Source organism: Marmota monax, unplaced genomic scaffold (genome assembly GCF_021218885.2).
Source record: "Marmota monax isolate L192 unplaced genomic scaffold, Marmota_monax_Labrador192_F-V1.1 WCK01_AAM20220418_F8-fsc00079, whole genome shotgun sequence".
NCBI lineage: Eukaryota > Metazoa > Chordata > Mammalia > Rodentia > Sciuridae > Marmota > Marmota monax.
In genome coordinates this window covers 8489552-8514742 of record NW_026694099.1, presented here as the reverse complement: position 1 = coordinate 8514742, position 25191 = coordinate 8489552, and the positions used below count along the sequence as shown (strand labels likewise).

Here is a 25191-nt window from a genome sequence, read left to right as displayed (position 1 = left end):
ATGAACCATTTTAGTAATGGAAATGTCATTGTGGAGTCCTAAAATCCTAAGCATAGAAATTGAAATTCATAGCTAGCAGATCTTAAAAACACATCTAATTTGGCTCTCTCACTTGGCAAAGGAGGAAACATGGAATGAGGGTTATAAAGCTAGTTAATGATGAGAAAGGATTAGAATGTAGATCTGCAAACATCCAGGCTAGTGTTCAATGCCTTATTCCCTCAATTAATTTCCTGTAATTTCTAAGATGACAGCGTTAGAGTTCTGAAACCGAGCAAGAGTATTTTTTATGGCTTTTACAGTCATCTTGTTGCTCCTGGGAGGTGTTAAACAATATGCAGAAGCTTCAGTGACAGTGATGATGGTAGTCAACTTCTGGAGCTATATCATTTTGGACAGATGATTCTGATTTATTTTTAACCTTCCTGGAAGATGATTCCACAGTTAACTTTGGAAACTTCTTCCTAATGACTATGACTTATCAGGTAATGGAAACTTCACTCTTATTTGCTGGCACAGTCATGCAATGAATAAGATTTTAAAAGAGGTTTGAAAGTGCTCTAGAATTAAAAAAATAATAATATTGTAGTTTCAGTTATGAATTGTATTAAACATATTCTAGATTATCTGTATCATAATTGTCCCTTGATTCTGGGATCAGAATTTACATTTGTATTTATGTTTGTGGTGATTGCCAACTAACAGATACTATTTTGATTGTTGAGGGCTAATGTTAATGAATAGAATAGAGGCAGTCTTAAGATACTTTCGGGTTAAATGAAACACAAATTATTCTCTTAACATGTGGGGTTAATGTTTTGTAATAATGTGAAACAAATTGCATTCCTTATTATGAGGCACTCAATAGTCCTAGAATTCTATACTTAAAGACATCTTGTGGTGAGGCAGCTAGAAACATTTTTGTGTGGCAAGGACATATTTAAATTAAAAAAAAAAAAACCACTCATGTTTATAAGTGTTGAATTTTTTAGGGGGCAATTTTGTTTTTAAATTTTAGTTCATTTGGTTTTATGATTATATAATACCTTTATGCACAGTTTATTTCTAGTTTTGTTTGTATAGGTTTAAAAAACCTAAGATTAAAAATAATTTATGTGGATATTATATAAAACTGTGAAAACATTTCTCCTCTATGAAGGGGTCTATATATTTCTCAAGTGTAAGAATCTGTCTCCAGAATTCTAAATTAGTTTAAAGAAGTTAATGTTAGGCTACCTATAGATACCCACTTGAAGTATATGAAAATTTCAAATATGCTAGTCATATTTTATGTGTGTGTGTGTTTAGGCAACAAGGTAGAAAAACAGAGACCCCAATGTAGAAAACTATTGTTGTAAATTGTAATAATAGGAAGTTTCTTTGGAATAAAGCATCTGATGCCGTAATATACTTTTAAGAAGATAAATTTTAGTCTTGAAAGATTCATACTACCTCTCATTACTCATGTTATATCTCCCTACCCCCACTCCACCCCTCCTGTGAATTGAACCTATGGCCTTGAATCCACTAAGCATACAGTTGAGTGAACTACTACCCAGCCCCATATTTAATTCTTTGGAATTGCTTAACTCTTTTAAAAAAATTATATTGAATGTTATAATTTGTGTGTGTGTGGGGGAACACTTCATGATTTGTTACATGAGTTTGAATTTTTACAGGTTGCTATTTAGTGGAATGTAGGTATTTGTAATCAAACTGGTAAGATTTTCCTGTTAAATCAAGTTTTGGTTGCTTGTTTTGGGTGAGGTACATAACCTGTGGTTTATTCACTATTTTTGTTATTTGTTTTGTGTTTTGGAATGGAGCCTCACTGAGTTGCCCAGGCTAACCTTGACCTCCTGTGCTTAAGTGCTGCCTTAGCCTCACATTGCCTCAGCCAACATGTTCAGCAGTTTACTTACTTTTTTTTTTTTTTTCCTTCTTTTTTGGTACTGGAATGAACCTGGGGTACTTAACCACTGAGCCACCTCCCCAGCCCTTTTTAATATTTTATTTAGAGACAGAGTCTCTAAAATAATAATAAATGGTGTTGCTTAGGGCCTCACTAAATTACTGAAGCTGGCTTTGAATTTGTTTGAACTCATGATCCTCCTGCCTCAGTCTCTGGAGCTGCTGGAATTAGAGGTATGTGACACCGCACCTAGGCTAAGCGTTCTTTTTTGTGCTTGTTGACCATTTGCATTTCTTCTTTGAAGAAATACCTTTTGTTTTTGTTTTTATTTTTTGGTGCTTGGATATTAACCCAGGGGTGCCCTACCACTGAACTGCATCTCCAGCCCTTTTTATTTTTATTTTGAGACAAGTTCTCTCTGAATTGTCCAAGCTGGCCTTGATCTTGCTACTGCCTCATTCTCCTCAGTAGCTGGAATTATAGGCATGCACCACCAAGCTAGATGTAGACTCCTTAAATTGGAGTATTTGGGGGGTTTTTGTTGTTGCAATTCCCTTATACTATTGTCTCTGTTGTTGTTAGAATGTCCAAAAGGGTTCTCCATAAATGTTTTTAGTGGTCATGTGTTTCATCATGTGGACTGATATATTCAAGTAGAGTTTTATTGCTCTTTTGTATTAGTACATTTTTTAACATGGCTTATGTTAACCTTCCAGCTTTATTTCCCTTCTCTCTCCTCTCCCTTTCCCTACCCCACAAACACTAAAAAAAAAAAAAAATTAAGTTCTAGCCGTTCTTTCTCTAAATTGTTCTCCAGATCTTCACACATGCTGTTTCCTGTACATGAAATTCTTCCTCTCCTATTTGATCTGACTTACACTCTCTTCAGGTCAAAGCTTAATTGTTATTTTCTCTGGGAAACCATCTTTGAGCTTTCCTCTTATGAGGTTTCCTTTATTATGCTCTTTATTAAGGTACATAATATGATCATCAAATTTTTATTACTTCACAAAATATTTGAGAAATTCAATCTAAACGGAGGAAAGATTTAGCAGGACCATGGGAAGTTGTGGTGGACACCTGTAATCCCAGCTGCTCGGAAGGCCTAGGCAAGAGGATTGCAAGTTTGAGGTCAGCCTCATCAGCTTAGCAAGACCCTGTCTCAAAATAAAAAACAAAATCGATTGGGTTGGGGCTGGGGCTGGGACTCAGTGGTAGCATACTTGCCTGGCATGTGTGAGGCACTGGGTTCGATTCTCATCTCAACAACTTAAAAAAAAAAAAAAAGATAAGGTTGTAGTTCAGTGTTAAAGTGCCCCCAGGTTCAATCACCAGTACCAAAAAAAGGTAGTGTGTGCAGGGTTATTTTGGCTCATTGTTTCAGAGGTTTTAGTCCAAAATAGAAGAACTCCATGGCAGTGGGAGCATGTGATGGAGGAGGCTGCTCACCTTCAAGTCCACCAGGAAGCAGAGAAAGAGTGAAAGGGGTTGAGGACAAGATGTACCCTTGAAGGACAGTTTTCCCAGTGACCTGTCTCTTCCAACTAGGACTCACTTTCTAAAGTTTCCACCGCTTTCTATTAGTACTACCAGCTGGGGACCAAGCCTTCAACACATGAACCCTTAGAGGACATATACACATGGCATACTTATTTACTGTCTCTATTCAGTAGGCCTCTGTGAGGATAGGGATTGTAATAGCCTGTGTTCCATTGTATCCTCATAATGTTGGCCATGGGAGGCACTCAGTACAGAATTGTTCAAAGAATGAATATCATTGCCAATATTTTTTCAACAAATTTGCATTTCTCATATGTGCAGGGAATTCTAAGTAATAACAAATTGGAAACAAATTGTTTTAATCAGGTATCTACTAAAATCTAATTGGGGAGAAAGAGGTTTTCTCTTAATATTGCCCTATTCTGCATCACTTCTGCATCTTCCATAGCACCCCCAAATATATACTGAGACTTCAGGCTTAATCTAGTTAAAATCAAGTTGACTGTAGAATCCAGGAATACTGCTAACCTAGCCCTGAAAAAGCTAATGAATGATTTGATTGAATCATCTCTCTTATGTTATTAAGCAATAATCTAAATCACAATTATCTTAATTATATATATCCCAATTCCTTCCTTTTCCAGTATTGTCCATAAATGGAATTCCTGTGGCAGTTTTAGGGAGTCTTGTCTTATTTTCTTTCTTTGTGTTGGGGATTAACCACTGAGCCACATCCCCAGCCAGAGACAGGGTCTTGAAAAGGCTGACCTCCAATTTGCAATTTCCTGTCTCAATCTCCTGAGTCACTGGGATTACAAATGTGTGCCCCTACAGCCAATCCAAAGTGCTGTTTTTGTCACATCATCTTGGACATAGTTTTTTTTTTTTTTTTTTTAATGTCAAATCTGGGGGAAAAAAAAGTCAAATCTGCTTAATCTTATTCAGTATTACAAGCATTTATTGAATTTAGAATTGTGAAAGGTGTAGCTTCAGGACTCACAATCCAGTGGGAAAATTTAAAACTTGGTTTAATGTACAAAGAATTTTGAAGAAAGCACTACAATAAGTGAGAAAAAAATTAACATTTGGCTGGGTAGAAAATTCTGTGGGAGGGCTGGGAGTATGGTTCAGTGCAGAGTGCTTATCTTGCACAAATGAGTCACTAGGTTCGACCCTCAGCAACACATAAAAATAAATAAATAAATAGAAGTAGTGTGTCCATCTACAACTAAAAAATTATTTTAAAAAATTCTGTGGGAGAATCACTGTAAGTAGCTAGAATAATCTTTGGAATGCAAATCTTAATTATTTCACTGTTTTACTTAATCTTCCATAGCACCCCCCAATATATAATTGTCAGGTTCCTTCATGGCTTGGTTCTGATTGACTAGCCTCACCTTGCATTGTATTTTTTATTTTTTCTTTCTTTTTGCCATGCCTCTCTATTACTCTTCCTCTTCCTTTGGGGGTTTTATTGTTCTCTATACCATCTGAGTCTTAAACCTTATACTGTACTAGTGTGTGTTTGAAAGATTGTATACCCTATTGTACTGCAGAAGATGATGTGGTGCAAATGTTGAAGTGGAAGAAAGGAGGTTTGTTGGTAAACTGGAGCCTCAGTACACTTTTTGACTATTCTGTACATTGAAATAAGTGGAAATGCCGAAGTAAAAAAAAAAAAAAAAAGAATGAAACTTTTGCTTTATGTACTTGAACAATTACAGAGATAATTAAAATTGGGGTGGAAGGGATATGGGAGCTGGAGGTGTGACTCATTGGTAAGGTGTTTGCTGTCCTGGGTTCAGTCCCTTGCACCAACACCAAAAGGGAGGGAGCTCAAAATTTTTTTTCCCTCCCTTTGATTTGAGAGTTTAAACTTGTGTTAATAAATTAAAGCTAATTAGCATAGCTCATTGTTTGAAAAAATTAATTATTTCCTTCAGTCTAGAAGTGGTGTTATTTTATGTTAAAATAAACATAATCCAGAATGAATCATAAGTTTTTGTTTAATGTTTCCCTAAGTCTAGGAAATAAACAAAAACCTATGATTCATTATAGATTAATGTTTCCCTAAGTCTAGGAAATAATCTATTCAGTGATTATTTAGTTGATATACCTGCAATATGCAGAATGAAAAATTCATTTGCAAAATGCTAGGGTAACACTGTACAAGATAGAATGAAGTTTCAAGAAACCTGCATAGTATGGAAAGTAAAAGAAATGGTGATAATCAGGTAAAAGATTTATTTTTAGGTTAAGTTTATTTGCAAGCGTATCGAGTTACTGCCTAAGTACTCTCTCAATATTTAGTTCCTGAGAAATAGTTTTGTTGTTAAAGGTGTTTCAGCCAGTTGTACTTCATTTCTAAGCAAAAGGTGGACCATTTCTTCCTGTTTTTCTTATCCTAGTGAGTGAGCTAGATAATAAAAATAAAAATGATAAAAATGTACGTTCTACTGACTTTTCTTTCCATTGTGGAGCTGTTTAGAAGTGGCCAATGTTATCTTCTTCCCTTGGACCAGCCATGGTTACTGTTAGCATTTTAGAAGCACAGGGATCCCTCAGATGTATTTATCCGGTGGATCTTTGAGCATGTATTTTAAAAGGAAGATAAAGAAGAGGTAACTTTTATTCCTTTACTCTTCTCATAGAAATATCATTCTTTCTTTTTCTAGGTTTCCCATGTGGTGGTGGTTACAGCTTAGAATTCCTGAGAGGGAGAATGTTTAGGACTGAGAATAAGAAGAGAGCTGGGGGAGGGGAATTCATTTCCTGGTGAGCCTTAATGAAATAAGCCTTTGAATAAGTCTCTAAGAATAGGTAGAATTTGTACAGGGAGAAAATGGCCAAGAATATAAATGCCAAAGGATATTAGTGTGAAAGTGTTACCACTTTTGACCGGTGAAAAGTCCTTGCTTCCCCAGTGTTGAAGAATAACACCAGAGAAGCACGAGGCAAGGTCAGAGTGGAAAATTAGAAGTTTATTAAAGGACACCAGAAAAGACTTCTCCCGGAGAAAGAAGGGGACCCAAGAGATGGAATCCGTGGAAGTGCGGATGTCTCTCCATTTTATAGTTTTCGGTGATGGAATGTAGTTGGTAAGGCCCGAGGGGTGGGACACAGATGGGCCAAAGAAGTAATCTGGGCAGGAAGGACTTCAGAGGCAGCATCTTCAAGTTTGCTGTTCATTAACACTTCTTTGGGATGGGCTATCTTTAAATCTGTTAAGGGCTGATTCCTGGACTTCATTAACATTTCAAGAGTTGCTCAACTTTTCCGGGAATTCATTCTCATGGCCTCCATTTTAGATCTCACTCCATATTAGACCCGATTTACCTAACTACACTGACTACCTAATTTTAAATCTGGCTTCAAAAGGAACCAGTTTTTCTCTAGGAGACATTTGAACTGATGGTTTTGTGGGATAATTGTTAAATTTCATACAGTTATTGTGTCCTGTGGTAAGATGATGAACAATCATAAGTCAAAAAATGGATCATTGGGCTGGGGATGTGGCTCAAGTGGTATCGAGCTCGCCTGTCATGTGCGGGGCGCTGAGTTCGATCCTCAGCACCACATAAAATAAAGATGTGTCCACTGAAAACTGAAAAATAAATATTAAAAAAATTCTCTCTCTGCCCTCCCTCCCTCCCTCCCTCCCTCTCAAAAAAAATGGATCATCATTATAAGTTTTTTTTTTCATATTTAAGTTTTTTTAGGTGGACACAATATCTTTATTTTACATTTATGTGGTGCTGAGGATTGAACCCAGTGCCTTGTGCATGCTAGGCGAGCATTCTACCACTGAGCCACAACCCCAGCCCCCATCATTATACATGTTTATGTGAGGATATGAAAGAAAGTTTTCCTTAGTGATATATTTTCCCATAATAAAAAGTGTGTGTGAAACTGTGCACAGCCAGCACTAGAGATCAAACATTTTGATTATTTAAAAATAATAAATAATAAATAATAATTTTCCTGAATTATATTTAGAATCTGAATAAAAAGAAACCTGTACCCTAGGAATTTCTGTATGCCCAGTTCTCATCTATTCAAATCAGTGTCTATTACTTCTATACATGTCACACTTTTGAGTGGTTTTATACACTAATAATAAGTAGCATGAATAATTATTCTGGGATATTTAAATACCATTATTCTCAAAAAGAAAATTAAGTGACATATTAACAGCCAAGTTTTAACCCTCATCAAGAATTTTCAGAAAAAAAATACATTTTAAACATTTTTTTATAAGCTGTTCTTATGGGAAGATGTCATGGAATTCTAGGGAATTAAAGCCCAGGGTATCTTATAGTACTGTGGTTGTGGTGGCAGATATCTTGTTTTACAGAAGCTTAATTGATAAATTATCTCTATGAGCTGTTAAAGGGAGTTTCCAAAGAACATTTATTGTTTTCTTCATTGACTTAAGACTAAATATATTATAGAGATTGTGTTTAGGTTTTTTACCTTGGAAACTTTAAAATTTTAGGTTTTAAACTATACACTGATTGAATATAGTAGTATCGTAATAAATGAGTATAAATACCTAAATTTAAGATTTTTGAAAGTATTTTTGTAGTTGTAGATGGACACAATACCTTTATTATTTTTTTAATGTGGTGCTAAAAATTGAACCTAGTGCCTCACGTGTGCTAGGCAAGTGCTCTATCACCGAGCCACAACCCTAGCCCCAGATTTAAGACTTTGTCTTATTTATGTTCAGTTTTTTAGATACCTTAAAGATTTTATTAATATTTACCAATGTACTGAAGTAGCAAAATCTTTGCCTTAAAGTGATGCATACTATTTACCATAGATGAAATCAGTACTTCTGGGTTTGAATTTCTATAAGATATTGTACACACATGGTCATTCCCTTAATTTATATTTGAGGAAACAGAGAGCTGTGTACTTACGACTTATTTATTCAGCAAACTGAAATGTATTGAGTGTTTTTTTTGTTGTTTTTTTAACAAATGCCAGTCATTGTTTTGGATGCTAGGAATGTATCAGTGAACAAACAAAAAAAATTCATACTTGCATGGTACTTATATTCTGATAGCATTTGTCTAACTTAACAAATGACAATATAGGGACCATTGATTTGGTTTAATATTCCAAATTTCTTGGTGTGAAACTGGGCTGGCAGATGTTTTTCACCTTGCTTGTTATTCATATAGTTTTGTCAGGCTGCCTAGAGTCTAAGTTAAGAATACTAACTCATAGGTGAAGTTAATGGTGTCAGTTTAAGGTGTAAGGAGAACTGTGTTAACATTGTGAGATTGTCAGTCCTAATATATCTGCCCTTAATTTCTCTAGCTAATTTTCTCTCCTTTTCTGTAGAGCAGCTTTATAGTTTGGTAAGTAGTAGAGTGCACTGTGGAATAAGATTGCCTGGATTCAGATCAGTGCCTCCACTATTTGTTTTGTGATATTGGGCATGTTACTTTATCTTTGTACTTCGTTTGACATTTTTTGTTAAGAGGGGAGAACAATACCAACTCATAGCACCATTGTAAAATGTAAACACTTATGTGTTTGACACATGGTTATTACTCTTCCTCCTCTTTACTTACAATTCTGAAATTCAAAACATTCAGAAAAGTAAATGATTTTGTTAAGCATTTGGTGGAGAAACCTTACACAATCCTGCCCGCCCCCAACCAGGGATTAAATCCAGGGGTGCTTAACCACTGAGCCCTTTTATATATTTTATTTAGAGACAGGATCTCATGGAGTTATTTAGGGCTATACTTAATTGCTGAGACTGGTTTTGAACTCACAATCATCCTACCCCAGCCTCCTAAGCTGCTGGTATTACAGGTGTGTGCCTCCACATCTGGCTATATTTTTTATTTATTACACTTCACAAAAACTCAAGACTTTTTTGGAGAAATACAAATATGTTTGTGTTATGCCCCAGTTGGCATTAAATGGGGTGTTTTGTAATACTATATGTGTTACTATATGTAATACTACATGTGGCTCTAGTAACTTTCTGGAATACATCTGGCCACATGGGCTTTAGTGAAGGAATGTGTCCTGTATTAGGGAAAAATCATACTATTAATACTTTTATTTTTCTCGTACTAATAGTATATAAAGATTTATAGTAATTTAAGTAGCTTATCTAATCCATTTAATTGCCTTAGTTATTGATTAGTAATTATATTTTGAGTTTAAGACATTGATAAATGAATCAAAGCTGTTATTTTTTGAAAACTTGATAGAAAATGACTTATTTGTAACTTATGAAATTTTAAATATCTCTTGTTTTAGGAAACAGCATCTTAACATAAGTCTGCCCTTAAGCAAGGACATTTTTTCTTCTCTGATCATAAAGTATGTAAGAACAGTTGTTACTTTATGATAATAATCTTGATTTAGTCAGCATTCTCTTGTCACTAACTTCACCCAGTCTTTTCAGTAATAAAAACAGAGCAAATGATGATGAAAGTATTTTTAAAAAATTCTAATCTTATATATTCTTAAACATTTTATTCTCTTTTCCAAGGTACATAAATAAGTTATAGTAATGCAATCCATTTATTCTTAGCAGAATAGAGTGGTTAGATGAGGAGGGAAGTGAATTATGAATATCTGTGTAGAATAATTATCGAGAGAGTTGACAAACTCTTAGCTGATAGAATGTTTTAAGAATAAAATTCTGAGGGGAAGTGGCTCTATGCACCTCAAGGTGTGTATAATTCTGTTATTATTCTTCAGATTCCAAATTGGTGCTTAGACCGGGTTGAACTTCTTTATGTGATGTTTATAACATTTCAAAGATGGTCAAGATGGGGCTGGGATTGTGGCTCAGCAGTAGAGTGCTTGCTTAGCTCGGGCGGGACCCGGGTTCCATCCTCAGCACCACATAAAAATAAAGGCACTGTGTTGTGTCCATCTACACCTAAAAAATAAATGTTTAAAAAAAAAAAGGTTTGGTCAAGATGTCAGGCAATGTGTTTTTAGAGAATACTATTAAAATGGCTTGTTTAATCCCAGCAATTCATAGGCTAGGGCAGGAGGATCACAAGTTAAAAGCCAGCTTCAGCAACTTAGCGGGGCCCAAAGCAACTTAGGGAGATCTTGTCTCTAAATAAAATATATTAATGGGCTGGGGATGTGGTTCAGTGATTAAATACCCCTGGGTTTGAATCCCTGGAACCCCAAAAAAGGCTTGTTTCATACCTTGAAAGGGGTGTACTTCTTATATTAATGGGAAACAGGCTTACGAGTTGCCAATTAAAAGTTGAAAATCCATTGTGCTTTAAACCAATTATTTCTATGTAAAATAATATTTGGATTTTAAAAGATGGTTAGAACAGTGGTGGTAGTATTTTGATAATTTATCACCTTGCTTCAGGCTGTGTTATAAATAGAAATGATAAAAATAAGGTGTTATATTTGCTTCTGGATACTCAGTATTTATTAATATTTCTTTTTTCCTTGGAATTATTTTTTAAAAATATTTTTTAATTATAGATGGACACAATACCTTTATTTTATTTGTTGTTTATATGTGGTGCTGAGGATCAAACCCAGGATCTCACACGTGGGAGGCAAGCACTCTACCACTGAGCCACAATGACTGGGGTCAGTCCCTTCCTTGAAATTGTTTACATCAATAAATTAGGATATTTATAAATTAATATATACAATTATATATAAATAATATGTATTATAAATTATACTAATTGCTACAAGCTGAATTTATCTTCAAGTTGCTTCCAAACCTAAATTATTTTGAAAGTTTATTTTTTTGAGGGGGTTACTGGGAAGTAAACCAGGGGCTACATACCACTGAGATATACCCCCAGTCCTCTTTATCTTTTATTTTGAAACAGGGTTTTGCTCAGTTACTTAGGGCCTCCTTAAATTGCTCAGGCTGGCCTCAAATTTGCCATCTTCCTGCTTCAGTCTCCGTGTTTGTCTGAGGTTTCTTTTTTAAGTCCTTGGATGTTAAAGTTTGCTCCTTAATGGTGTTGCAGTTCCTAGTTTTTCTCAATTTTTTAATAACTGCTGAAGTGTTCTAAAAATCATTAAATACAAAAAACTAAAATCATTTGTATTCATTATTAGCCCCCCCCCCCATTAAACCCAGAGGTGCTTTACCACTGTGAGCTACCTCTCTAGACCTTTTTATATTTTTATTTTGAGTCAGGGCCTCACTAAGTTTTTGAGGCTGACCTTGAATTTATGAGCCTCTTGCTTCAGCCTCCTGTGTCACTGGGATTACAGGCATGTGTCACTGCACCTGCCAATTAAATAATTTAACATAAGAAAAAATTTGCAATAGAACAAATTTAGTAATTTAATTTCTCGTTTTAGTCAAGATTCTGTTATTTTTTTTATTTTTTATTTTTTAGTTTTTAGTTTTCGGCAGACACAACATCTTTGTTTGTATGTGGTGCTGAGGATCGAACCCGGGCCGCCCGCATGCCAGGCGAGAGCGCTACCGCTTGAGCCACATCCCCAGCCCCAAGATTCTGTTATTTTAGAAGTGAAAACTACCCTAGTTGTGAATCAGGTTTAGGATGATAACCAGTTAAATCAATGTTATAAGTTTTGCACTGGAGACATCTAGTGGTCTTTCAATTAAAAATAATCTGCTGTCAAAATGTCAGTAAATACCAAGTAATTCTCATGTGATAATCATGTGCTGATTATTGAATAAGTTTGGGTATTATATAAGATAGTTCCCAGTGAGCACCTTTACCTGCATTCAAAGAAAGAGAAAATCAGCAAAAAAAGAAAAAGTTCCTCTGAATTATCAACTGAAATTTTGATTATTGACTCAGTACCCTTATAGTTAAAAGTGTATTTTTATTGCCTAGTGACTCTGTCTTGGTAGGTTTTGGATTTCTAAGAATTAGTTCATTTCATTTGTGTTATCTAGTTTGTTAGTGTACAAGTGTTAATAGACTCTCTCATAATTTTTTTATTTGTGTAGAATTGATAGTAATGTTTCCTTCTATTTCTCATTTTAGTAACTTAAAAATCTTTCGTGTTTTTTCTTAGTCTAGATAAAGGTTTATCTATTTTGTTAGTCCTTTTTTGATTTTTCTAATCTCTTTCATTTATTTATCCTCTGATCTTTTAGTTCCCTCCTTCTGCTAACTTTAAGTTTGTTCTTCTAGCTCTTTAAATAGTGAAGTTAGGTTAATTTAAGCTCTGTTTATTATTTATTTATTTATTTATTGTGTGTGTGTGTGTGTGTGTGTGTGTGTGTGTTTGGTATGGGGCACTTAACCACTGAGCCGAACCCTCAGCCCTTTTTGTATTTAGAGATAGGGCCTCATTGAGTTGCTTAGATTGTTGAGGCTGGTTTTGAACTCCTGATCCTCCTGCCTCAGCCTCTTGAGCTCTGGTTTGTTTTTTTTTTTTACTTTTTAGTTATAGGTGGACACAATATCTTTATTTTATTTTTATGTGATGCTGAGGATCGAACTTTTTTTTTTTTAATATCTATTTATTTATTTAGTTTTCAGCAGACACAACATCTTTGTATGTGGTGCTGGGGATTGAACCTGGGCCGCCTGCATGCCTGGCGAGCGCACTACCGCTTGAGCCACATCCCCAGCCCTGAGGATCAAACTTAGTGCCTGACGCAGGCTAAACTAGCGCCTAAGCTCTGTTTTTTAATATAAACATTTATAGCTGTAAATTTCCACTTTAATTCTATTTTTGTTGCATTCCGTAAGTTTTGGTATGTTTCTGTTTTCATTCATCTGCTCCCTAACTTCAGTTAAGAATTCTTCTTTGATCTGTTATTTTAATTTCCACAAATTTGTGAATTTCTTGTTTTCTTTGTTATTAATTTCTAACTTTGGTTTGTTATGGTTGGAAAAAATACTTGGGTATCTTTTAAAAGCTATTGAGCTTTTTCTTTCTTTTTTTTTTTTTTTGTGTGTGTGTGTGTGTGTGTGTTGGTACTGAGAATTGAGTTCAGAGGCACTTAACCACTGAGCTACATCCCCAGTCCCAAAATCTGGCTAAATTGCTGAGGCTGGCCTCCTAGCAATCCTTCAGTCTCTCTGAGTCTCTAGGATTAGCATGTGTACCACCACATCTGGTTAAAAGCTATTGAGATTTAATTTGTTGTTTAATATATCCTGGAGAATGTCCCAGGTGCACTTGAGAAGAATGCATATTCTTTTGTTGGGTAAGTGTTCTTCATATGTGTGTTAGAATTAGTTGATCAATTGTATTGTTCAAATACTCTTATTTCTTTACTTTTTGGTTGTCCTGTCCATTATTCTGAGTGGGACATTGAGGCATCCAGCTGTTACTGTTTCTGTCTCCAGTTCTGTCTTTTTTTCCTTCATATGCCACATTTTATTACCGAATCATCGCAGGCCCACCCCCCAAAAAGTGGGATGTGACCATTATGGGAAGCCCTTTGTTAGAGAGAGAGAGAGAGAGAACTGTGCCTGTATTACCTAAAAATAATTTATTACTGAACTGCCCTTAATGCAAGATTAGGTGTCCCAAATATTCATGAATATATGTTAATATGGTGACAATGATTATGCCATGAAATACTGTTACCATTGGGCTATCCGGTTGAAGTCCAGGTTCTTGGTGTCCTGAACAAAGAATTTGAGGAAGACACACAGAAGTAATAGCGAAACATAGATTTATTGAAAGTGAATATAGCACTCAGAATGGATTGGCCCAGTGAAGAGATGCTCAAGGACCCAACGCCTGGAAATGAGGGGCCTTATATGCGAAACTGTGGAGCAATCTCTTCCCTTTACTGACCTGATAGAAGATGATCTTCCCCTATTTGTTCTCATTGGTTACCTTATGATCCCTGATTAGAATATTTTCCAATTTTACCCCCATTGGTTACTTCAGAAAACCTAATTAGAATCCTGCCTACTGTATCCCCATTGGTAATTTTAAAATTGCAACCTGTGGCGGAAGTTGTCGTGGTTCATTGTAACGAGTGACTGGACTCTGCTCCCTCCCTTGAGCCCCAGCTGCTTCTTTCTTATATTTTGTGTCTTTCATCTTGGTGTCTTTAAACTCTAGCCTAACAGTATGGTGTTTTTGTTGTATGTTATTGCTTGTGTGTAAATGTTTATTGTTGTGAAATTTTCTTTCTTTATATATTGGACATCATATATTGTATTAATATATTTTGGTCTCTTACGACCTTTTTTGATTGAAAGTTGTTTAGTATAGAAAGTTGGTAGGCTTTTATAGGAATATATTAGGCTTTATGGGCCACATAGGATCTATATTGCCTCTTTTTCTTTGTATGATATTGTATGGCATTTTTAAAATGTTAACATTTTCAGTTCTAGGATTATCCAGAATAAATTTTTAAGTAGGTTACTAGTCACTGCTTTATCTTTAAAAGAAGGTTTTGTGTGTGTGTGTGTGTGTGTGTGTGTGTGTGTGTGTTGTAATGAATTTGAAGTTCATTCTTCTATGGTTGATGTTTTTATCTTGGTCAAGCAATCTCAATGTTAGATCATGAAATGTATGTATATCCTAAAAGCATTATTGTTTTGCCTTCACATTTACATCTGTAATCCTTCTACTATACTATATAGAAGTACATTTTAAGTTTTTCCTCAGAGGGTACTCTGTAAGCACTGTTTAAAGTGACCATTCTGCTCTGTCATAATTGAGAATCATGTGACCTTCTATACTTGGTTTCTGGGTTTTCTCTCTCGTATGTTTTTCTATCCATATATCAATTATTATCTTAATTTCTGTAGATTTTATAATACATCTTAGTATCTGGTGGAGTAAGGTTTACCACCTTAGTGTTTTATAATCGTGGCTGTTTTTGGCAATTGGAATTCTTTGTGAAGTTTATAATTCGTAATTTTATAACTCAAGTTCTATAACCCCCCACGTGTATATTTAGAATTTGATTGGAATTAAATCTTGAGTGTGGGTGAAAATGGATGGTTTTACAGTAATGAGTCTGCTAGTCCATTTAGCTTCTATTTATTGCTATTTTTAAATTTCCGAAGTGTCTATGTGGAGATCATACATGTTTGTGTTATTCCTAAGTACACTTTTAAAAAAATATTTTTTAGTTGTAGTTGGACACAATCGCTTTATTTATTTATTTTTATATGGTGCTGAGGATCGAACTCAGTGCCTCAAATGCTAGGTGAGCGCTCTAACGTTGAGCCACAACCCCAGCCCCACACTTTTATTTTTTTGATGCCATTGTAATATGGTTTTTTAGGTTGCTTTTCTTTTTTAAAGTGTTTATTTGCAGAGATGATGCTATTAATGGTATGTTATAACCTATAAGAATAACTGGAAAGTCCATTGTTAGTTATCTTTCACTGAGTGCTAAATCTGCTTTTATTTGATCATTATTATAACTGTTGGTTACAACCTTTACATTTTCAGTTGAAGTACCTTCTAAATATTTGGTGATAAAGGGTCATAAGGTCAGTTATAGCCCTTGTGACTTCTATTTCATCTGCTTCCCCTCCCCACATATCCTGGTTAAGCCATGTTCTTTTGAAGTTTTATTTTAATAAGTTCTCACCTTTAACTAGTCCTGTATTCTCATCTGTTATCTACCTTCAACTCCCTCATTTTGGGATTCTTGCTTTTTGTGTATGGTTTGTGCTTGTTTAATTTACTGTATTCTCTAAATATGGATGGTTAGAAATAGAAAATAAATTCTCACAACACTCTATAAAAGATTTTAATTGGATGTATAACTTAATTACAGTGTAATTTTTTTTAATCTTTCAGAAGACATTATGACTTTGACTTAGTTTGTAATGCTGCTTGACTGAAAGTGGCATTACAAACTAAGTCAAAGTCATAGTTTTGTTTTGTTTTGTGGTGCTGGGGATTGAATCCAGGGCCTTGTGCATGGGAGGCAAGCATTCTACCAACTGAGCTATATCCTCAGCCCCAGTAACTACTTCTTAAGCAAAAGTTTCTTTCAGCTTTTTCTACTAGTAATCATAGATTACTTTATGAGACCTGAAAATGGAAGTCACATAAAGAACGTGATTCATTTTGTAAAAACGTCTATATAGCAAAAAAGTTCTGTCAAAATCTTTCTGGAAACATGTATTTTACCTTTTGTCCATAGCTTAAGAGACAGTAAGTGCTAATCATGCCAATCTATTTTTTTTTTTTTTTTTTTTTAGGATCTTAGACTACGGGGTTCTGAATCTTTACCATTCTTTTTAGACCTTTCCTTTTATTTGGATGCTTGAAATCAATACATCCTAACTTTATGTGTTAAGTAAACTTCTACCTGAATTCATTTGCTTTGATTCCATGTTCAGTGAAATTTAATTTTTTTTGACAAATATAATGATTGTTTGGCTAAGTATCTTTCTTATATGAACAAACACACCTTGTGAAAGTTGGTTTTGTTGTGATATATTCATAATGGTGAATATTCCTATATGATGCCAGTTTCTTTAAACATTATTCTTTAGTGTAGAGTCAGATATGGTGAAAAGGGCAAGAAGAAGGTAAAGAGGTGATTTCCTTTGAAGAATGTGTAAAGATGAAATATTATTATTAATTAATATTAATAGTAATAACCCTAAAAGAATATAAGTAAATAACTAATTTATAGTTGTCTTTACTTTTGAGGTGATTGTGTTATCTGACAAAGTAAAGATGAATTTTAAATCTTGGTGTCATGAGTAAGAATGTACTTGCACTTGTTTTCCCTTTTTTAGTTCCCCATGTATGCTTAAGTACATCTTTTATTTTTTTAGGCACGGATAGCATTTTTACAAGGAGAAAGAAAAGGTCAAGAGAATTTGAAGAAGGATTTAGTAAGAAGAATAAAGATGTTAGAGTATGCATTAAAACAAGAAAGGTATGTGTGCCTCACTTCCTTGTATGAATAAAGTAAACATGTTATTCTCATGTATACTGTTGAAGAATACATTTGAAAGCTTTTTGAAAGGTTTTAAGCTTTGCCCAAATACAAGATGACATTTTTATTTGATTCATATGAGGAAAAAGAAAAACATTAAAATAGTTAAATTGAAGTAATATTTTTTAAAGACCAGGAAAAATTTATCTTTTTTCACGTGGATGTATTTGTTACTTTTTGTTATCTTTAAAATAGTGTTCTTTGGAAATAAACTTTTAAGACAACATTCATAGTAGGTTTTGTTATTGGAGTAATATATAGCAGAGTCACCTGTAGAAAAGGAAATAATTTTTCTTTTACCAATTTATTATTAAATTTTCAGGGCAAAATATCATAAATTAAAGTATGGCACAGAACTGAACCAAGGTGATTTGAAAATGCCAACCTTTGAATCAGGTAAACTTAATTCTTCTTATTTCTTTTTTTATTAAGCTTGTTTTTAAATAGCAGACATGTTTTTTACATTCATTTTGCTTTGATGATTGACTATTGTGAATTGTCTAAAATTGGGAGAAAATATTAAAAGAATAAAAATCAGTAGTTTTGATCTACATCTTAATCCTGAGGTTACTTGTTCTGTTTTCTGTGGATTGAAAACCTGTGTGAAACTGTAAATGCATTTTGGTAGTAGTTAGAACTGAAAAGGTACCAACGTGTTCATTTTCTATCTATAGGCAATTTTTCCCCATTGTATGTGAGCTTATGTTTCTGTTGTTATTTAAAAAGCCTTTTTTTATGAATGGAAATTGAGAAATCATGCTGAGTGAAATAAGCAAGCCAGACTCAGAAAATCAAAGATCTAATGTTTTCTCTAATATGTGGAAGCAAAATAAGGGGCAGGGTTGCAAGGCAGGGGCAAATATCCTAAATATATAGGGAAATCAGTGGAGATGGAGAGGGAGGGAAGCAGGATGGGAAAGGGGAAGAAATGAGGAATGAATTTATCAAAAATCAATTTATGTGCATCTATAAATATACCACAGGGAATTTCACCTTTATGTATATGTAGAAAGCACCAATCAAAAATAAAGAAAGAGAGAGACTTCTGACAGTAGGGTTGACAGGAAGGCTATATGATTACTCGGAATGTAAAAGCAAAGTCTACCATGTAGTCTGTCCCTGTCTTTATCTGTAAAATGAAGTTTCACAAGAACAGGTACCTGCCTGGCTCAAAGCCAGCTTAGCTTCTGTTGAGAGCTATAGACCCTTTATTGTTTAAGCCAGTTTGAGCTTTATTCTTTTATTTACAGTCAGCGCTATCCTAACTGATAACCAGGCACAGTCTGATAAACTAATAAAGAAGTCTAAAATAATAATAATAAAATAAATAAATAAAGGAGTAAAAGGAAGATCAGTACAGTAGAGGAAAGAGAATAGGGGGAGGGATAAAGTGGGGAATGAGGACTGAAATGCAGTAAATCAAATTCCCTGCATATATGATTTTGTCAAACTGAACCCAACTTCTCATTAAAAGAAAGAAAGAAAGAAAAGAACATCTTGGGGGACAGGATATTCTTTTCTTTCTTTTTTTCCCCCCCCAAAGGTGCTTAACTATTGAGCCACAACATCAATCCTTTTTAAATTTCATTTTGAGATAGGCCCTTACTAAGTTGCTTTGGGCCTTGCTAAATTGGTGAAGCCATCCTTGAACTCTTGTGATCCTCCTCAGCCTGGGATTACAGGCATGTACCACCACGCCCAGCAGTATTTTTTTTTTTTTTTGTTAGGCCAATTTTCTTCTCCTGTGGTGGTAATGTGTGATTTAAAAAATAAACCAGGGGCTGGGGTTGTGGCTCAGTAGAAGAGTGCTCACCTAGCATACGTGAGGCACTGGGTTCGATCCTCAGCACCACATAAAAACGAAATAAAGATATTTAAAAAAAATAAAATAAACCAAATGTTATAAATAGAAAGGTAGATGGGGGGCTATTAGATTGGAGTAATTATTTCTACAAATCAGGAATTGCTTGTGTATGAGGGAAGAATGAGACGATACTAACAGAGAATGTTAGGGTTAGAGAAGTAATGCCTGCAGAGTATATTTAGACTCTGAGAAGTCTAGGAGCCTAATAACCATGAGCCATTCTAATAGTTCTTAACAGTAAGTGTGGGGATTGGTTTTGCAAGCTCTTCTCTTCTTCACAGTGTCTTTATTTTAAAAATGGGAATTTATGGGAAAACATTTCTATAATGTTAATATCAAATAGTTAAATTTCACTCTACAGATACTTGAGAGCTTAATTCACTTGAAATTACACTTAGGTATTAAACTAACTTTCTTGCTTGCTTCCTTTTCCTCTTTCTTGGCTGAGAATTGAACCCAGGATATCACTCTAGTTAAACTTGAAAAATGAATATGCTTTGTTATCTAAGATTAAAATGTGGCTCTTTACCTATTGTAAAAACTATTCTCTGGTTTAATTTTTAGTTCTAAAAGTGAAATTGGCTAGAAGAAGTCTTGTGATACAGACTTAAGGTCTATTGATACAAACTCAAAATTCTGTTATTCATTATTTTATATGTACTCAGTATCTTGTCTATTGATTTTGAATAGCTTATGTAATACAGCTTTTTTTTTCCCAAAGGCATTTAATGAAGTTGAATTCTCATTGTTTAAAAAAAAATTCCTTATAACATATCGTCTCAAAGCTGGAGCCTTTGATTTTTGATCCTCATAGTAATAAAGTATACCTGGATTTTCTAGTTTTAAAATCATTACCATAAGTAATTGAGTGACACATAGTAATCATACTTTTGATTTTTTTCAGATCCTTTATAGGACTTTATCCTTAAGAAAATGTGGCAATATTTTTGAAAGTTAATAATGTGTGTAAAACTTTTTTTCTTAATATTTAGAAGAAACCAAAGACACAGAGGCTCCCTCAGCACCTCAGAATAGCCAGTTAACATGGAAGCAAGGCAGACAGCTGTTAAGACAGTGAGTAATGGTTTATTTTCAGTTCTCTTTAAGGAACTAGACATGAAAGTGCTTACACTGAGTCTGTTTACAAGTAAAAATTATTTAATTGTAGTGGAACAGTGTGTATGTTTTTCATATTGGTTCTTTGTTGTTTTGTAGATACTTTGAAATTTTTAAAGTTTGTTTCCTTCAAGTTTTAGGATGTTGTTGATTTCTTATTGCAGGGTAGAATGTCTAAAAGACTGGGTGACTTAAAGTTCAGAACAAAAACAATATAGAGTTCATATTTACAGAATCCCTCTAACCCTTTCACTACAAATTTCACATATTTGGTTTTTCTTTAGAGTCAGGATATGACTGGTTTAGAGAAGGAGTTTAGCTGGTTAACTGAATCTTTTCAGAAGTGGCTTGCCAAATCATCTTTAGAACAATTTTTGAGGAAACTTTTTCATGTTTTAATTCTTTGCGATGTTGGAATTATCTGTGGCAAATCCTATTTATTATCTCTTATCTAGTTTTTCTTTTTTTTTTTTTTTTAAGAGAGAGAATTTTTTAATATTTATTTTTTGGTTTTCGGTGGACACAACATCTTTATTCTATTTTTATGTGGTGCTGAGGATCGAACCCAGCGCCCCGCACATGCCAGGTGAGCACGCTACCACTTGAGCCATATCCCCAGCCCAGTTTTTCTTTTTTTTATATTTTGAAAACTGATACTTTCGCCCTGCTTTTATAGTTACTGAACTCTTTTGGTTCTGGACATCTATGCCTTCTTCTTATTAACCCTTTGAAGTGTTGTCAGATCCCAGACTACTCTACTGCTTCATGATCTGTATAGTCATTAAGTATTCTACCTGTCTCACTGTGGTTGCCATGTTATTTGCTTTATGATATTACCTTAATGATTAAGTCCTTTACTATTTCACTTCCCTTTTTATCTCTTCTGTCTGTGGTTGCTTTTTTTTAATATTTGTTTTTTAGTTATAGGTGGCCACAATATCTTTATTTCATTTTTATTGGTGCTGAGGTTTGAACCCAGTGCCTCACGTGTGCTAGGCGAGTACTCTACCACTGAACCACAACCCCAGCCCCTGTGGTTGCTTTATTTCTATTTCCTTAGCTCTAGCTTAGACCTCATGATCCATCACCAACATGGTACTAGTAGTACCATTTTGCTGCCTACTGATCACCCCTTCCTCACCATTTTATTATACCTACCTTAAAACCTCACCCTAGTTCACTTTCTATCTGCTTGTTCTCAAGGGTAGTTTATTTCCAAGGTCTTCCTTCCTGTTCATTTCTTAGCTTCAGAAGAGTGTCAAAATGGAAAACAGATTAAACAGCTATCACAGCATATTCAAGAGTCTTTTGTTGTTGTTCATACTTAATTGTCTTGGAAGCAATTGACATTACTCCTTTTTGAAACTTTTAGTTTTGCTCCTGTGACATCACTCTCTCCTATCATTTGTCCCCCCTCTCATTTTTCAAGTATTTTAATTTTCCTTTGATATTTTCTTACTTTTCTAGCACTTGAGATTTCTATGGGTTTGGGCAGATTTTCTTTTCTTACTTATGCTTATTCTTTGGGTGATTTCAGTTAAATCCATAGCTTTAAAATACCATCAAAGACTAATGACCCAAATATGTATAGCCAGTTCAAGCTTTTCTGAGCTTTTTTTCTTGGTGTGGTTGAATGAACCCATTGTGCATTCTTCTGAGCTATGGATCTATGTTCCTAATAAATTTTGTCATTTGATTTTTTTTTTTTTTAATGGATACCTTATAAGCCAGATTCTGAATCTGTATTCTCTGTTTCATTGAATGGAACCATCAGCCAGTCAGAAACCTGAAAATCTTTCATTTTACTGGCATGTTTATTTGTGAATTGAGTCATGAAGATTAGATCTTATTTTTCTCATGTTTATTCTCCTCGGTTTTTAGTTCATGCTTTGTTGGTGACCTAACCAATCTCCATTTGTCACAACAAGTCATTTAAAACTCATTATCTATGTGTCATGATCTGTTCCTTTCTTCTTTTCAGTCTAAGTTAAATATCCTGGTTTAATAAGAGAAAGTTCGAAAAACCACACAACTAGAGAAATACTACGAAATTTTATATACTAGAAGGAAAATGAGCCTGTCCATCAATCTCTAGTTATGATCCCTAGGTTTAAACTGTCACTCTTTGAAGGTTCAGTGTCACTTATTCTTTATTACTTCTTGGACATTAAAAATATTTACATTCACATGCATGTACACATTTCATCAACTGCTAAAAGCTTTTTAAGGCACTAGGACTTTTTAGGTTTCAGTATAATTGGCCCTTAATCAATGTTGGCCATGCCATGAGTTTTCTTATTTACATTTTGGTTTGTAGTTGGCTTAGTTCTCTTACAGATGAACTAAAACTGTTTATAGAGAAGAAAGATGTTGAAACAAAGAGTATATATATAGAATTATGGGTTTTTCTCAAAATTATTTGATAGGATTTTAAGATTGGCAGCTGTTAGTGTTTGGGATTTAATATTTTTAATTTTTAATTCTCTTATAGGTACCTTCAGGAAGTAGGTTACACAGATACAATATTAGATGTACGGTCTCAGCGGGTAAGGTCATTACTTGGACTCTCTAATTCAGAACCAAATGGATCAGTAGAAACAAAGAACTTAGAACAAATCCTGAATGGTGGTGAATCTCCGAAGCAAAAAGGACAAGAAATCAAAAGGTATGATTTACACTGTAGCCTACCATTGTTTAATTGGTACTATAAATTTCTTTAGCTCCTTGTTATTAAACTATTAACAGTTTTTAAAGCACATGGAGTTCAGATACAAAAATACCCCAGCCCACCCCAAAATGGTACCATGGGCAAGTAAATTTTGTACTTGGGTGCTTTTAAAGTTTGTCTTTGTTAAAGTTTGTGCCAAGAGAATGACTCCGGTTTGGAAATAGGTACGGAATTAAAATGCAGATTCGAGATTAATTTCATGAAGTTCAGAGCTATTTTAACATCCTGATTTTAAGTGTCTGCTAGAGTATTTAAATTGTAGTGTTACTCTTCCACTAGAATGAGCAATGGTTATTTAGATAGTAGTGTGAAAGAAAAAAAGACTATATTTTGTTTGAACTCAGAAAACTACCATATACATGTTTTTTAAAGAAAAATACCTTTGTTGAGATAATTCATGTACTATACAATTCACACATTGAAGGAATGTAACTTAATAGTTTTAGACTATTCAAGAGTTGTTCAATCTAAGTTTAGAACATTTTCATCACCCTAAAAACAAAACCTGTATCTATTAATTGTCACTTCCATTCTCCCTTACCCTCCATTGTAGACAAATAGTCTGCTTATTATTTCTTTAGATTTGGATGTTCTGGATATTTCATACAAACTGTCTTTTGTGAATCATTTATAAGCATAATATTTTCAAAGTTCATCCATGTATAGCATGCACCAGTACTTTATTCCTTTTTATTGCTGAATAGCATTTCATTTTGTGGATGATAATAGCATGTTTTGTTTTATGTATTATCCAGTTGAAGGGCATGTGGATTGTTTTCACATTGGGAAATGCTGAATAACTTTGAGGAACTGCCAAACTTTTCCAGAGTGGCTGCACTATTTTACATTCATATCAGCAGTGCTATAAAGGATTTGGTTCTTATTGTCTGTCTACCAGATATGCTTTTGATTTATAGAAACTTCATCAATGCAAGAAGTCAAGCAGTGAAATGTCTTTCATTTTTTACCATGTTATTCTGAGTAACATAGGTGAAAACATCGAAAAAAGAGAGAGAATAGAATAATATTTTTAAAGTGTCAAATACCAAATTAGTTGATTTAGAACTTAGAAATTGAGGGGCTGGGGATGTGGCTCAAGCGGTAGTGCACTCGCCTGGCATGTGTGCGGCCCGGGTTCGATCCTCAGCACCACATACAAACAAAGATGTTGTGTCCGCCGAAAACTAAAATAAATATTAAAAAATTCTTTCTAAAAAAAAAAAGAACTTAGAAATTGAGACTAGGTTGTGGTAAGTGGTAGAGCGCTCACCTAACATGTGTGAGGCACTGGGTTCAATGCTCAGCACCACATTAAAATAAATAAAATAAAGGTATTGTGTCCATCTACAACTTAGAAAAAATAAAAAGAACTTAGAAATTAATAATATCCACAGTTTATAAGCTAATGTTATTTTATACCCTTAATGTATTTTGATGACATATAATTGTCTAAAAAGTGTTCTATAAACTTGGTAATTCAACTCACACAAGCTTTTTTTTTTGGTTGTGCTGGGTTGAACCCAGGGTCTTGTGCATGCAAGACAAGCACTCTACCAACTGAGCTATATCTCCAGCCCCTAGCGCAAGCTTTTTTTTTTTTAATATTTTTATTAATTATTGATGGACCTTTATTTATTTATATGTGGTGCTGAGAATCAGACCCAGAGCCTCTCTCATGCTAGGCAAGCGCTCTACCACTGAGCCACAACCTCAACCCCCTAACACAAGCTTTTGATTTAGGGTTTTTACTTCTGAGAAATAGGCTCTTTAATAAAGTCAATTCGATATCGTATAGAGCTTATATTTTCTTTACTCTGATTTCAGGAAGCATTAAGTATTTTGTAGCATTAGAGAAAAAGTATCACCATGAATTTTCAACCACTGGTTAGTCTGTACAGCTAACCATACTAAGTAGTTCATAGAATTTATCAATATTTTAGACTAATGAAGTTTGCTGTAGCATACCTGAGTCTGAAATCTGAAGTAAAGGTCCATGACAGACTATACTGTTTTTCCTAAAACTTCTTGCTTTTTCAAGATAATGACTTCATAGTAGTTTTTATGGGGGTGGGAGGAAACAGGCAAAAGCCATATACTACAAGCTCTGACTTCTTAACAAATCTTTTAATTGTACATTATAGTATTGTTGGCACAGCATTATGTACAGTAGA

The 25191-nt window shown here is 34.3% G+C and overlaps 1 protein-coding gene across 6 annotated transcripts in view; it reads left to right on the top strand.

Annotated features, from left to right (window-relative positions):
- The window catches only part of Strn3 (striatin 3), a 90835-nt gene that overhangs the window by 24281 nt on the left and 41363 nt on the right, over positions 1 to 25191 (top strand). For all 6 annotated transcript variants that reach the window (XM_046465317.2, XM_046465318.2, XM_058585853.1 and 3 more), the window contains exons 2-5: positions 17149 to 17252; positions 17635 to 17708; positions 20169 to 20250; positions 22784 to 22957. In XM_046465317.2, coding sequence (XP_046321273.1) covers positions 17149 to 17252; positions 17635 to 17708; positions 20169 to 20250; positions 22784 to 22957 — 434 coding nt within the window. The remainder of the gene's footprint in view (positions 1 to 17148; positions 17253 to 17634; positions 17709 to 20168; positions 20251 to 22783; positions 22958 to 25191) is intronic.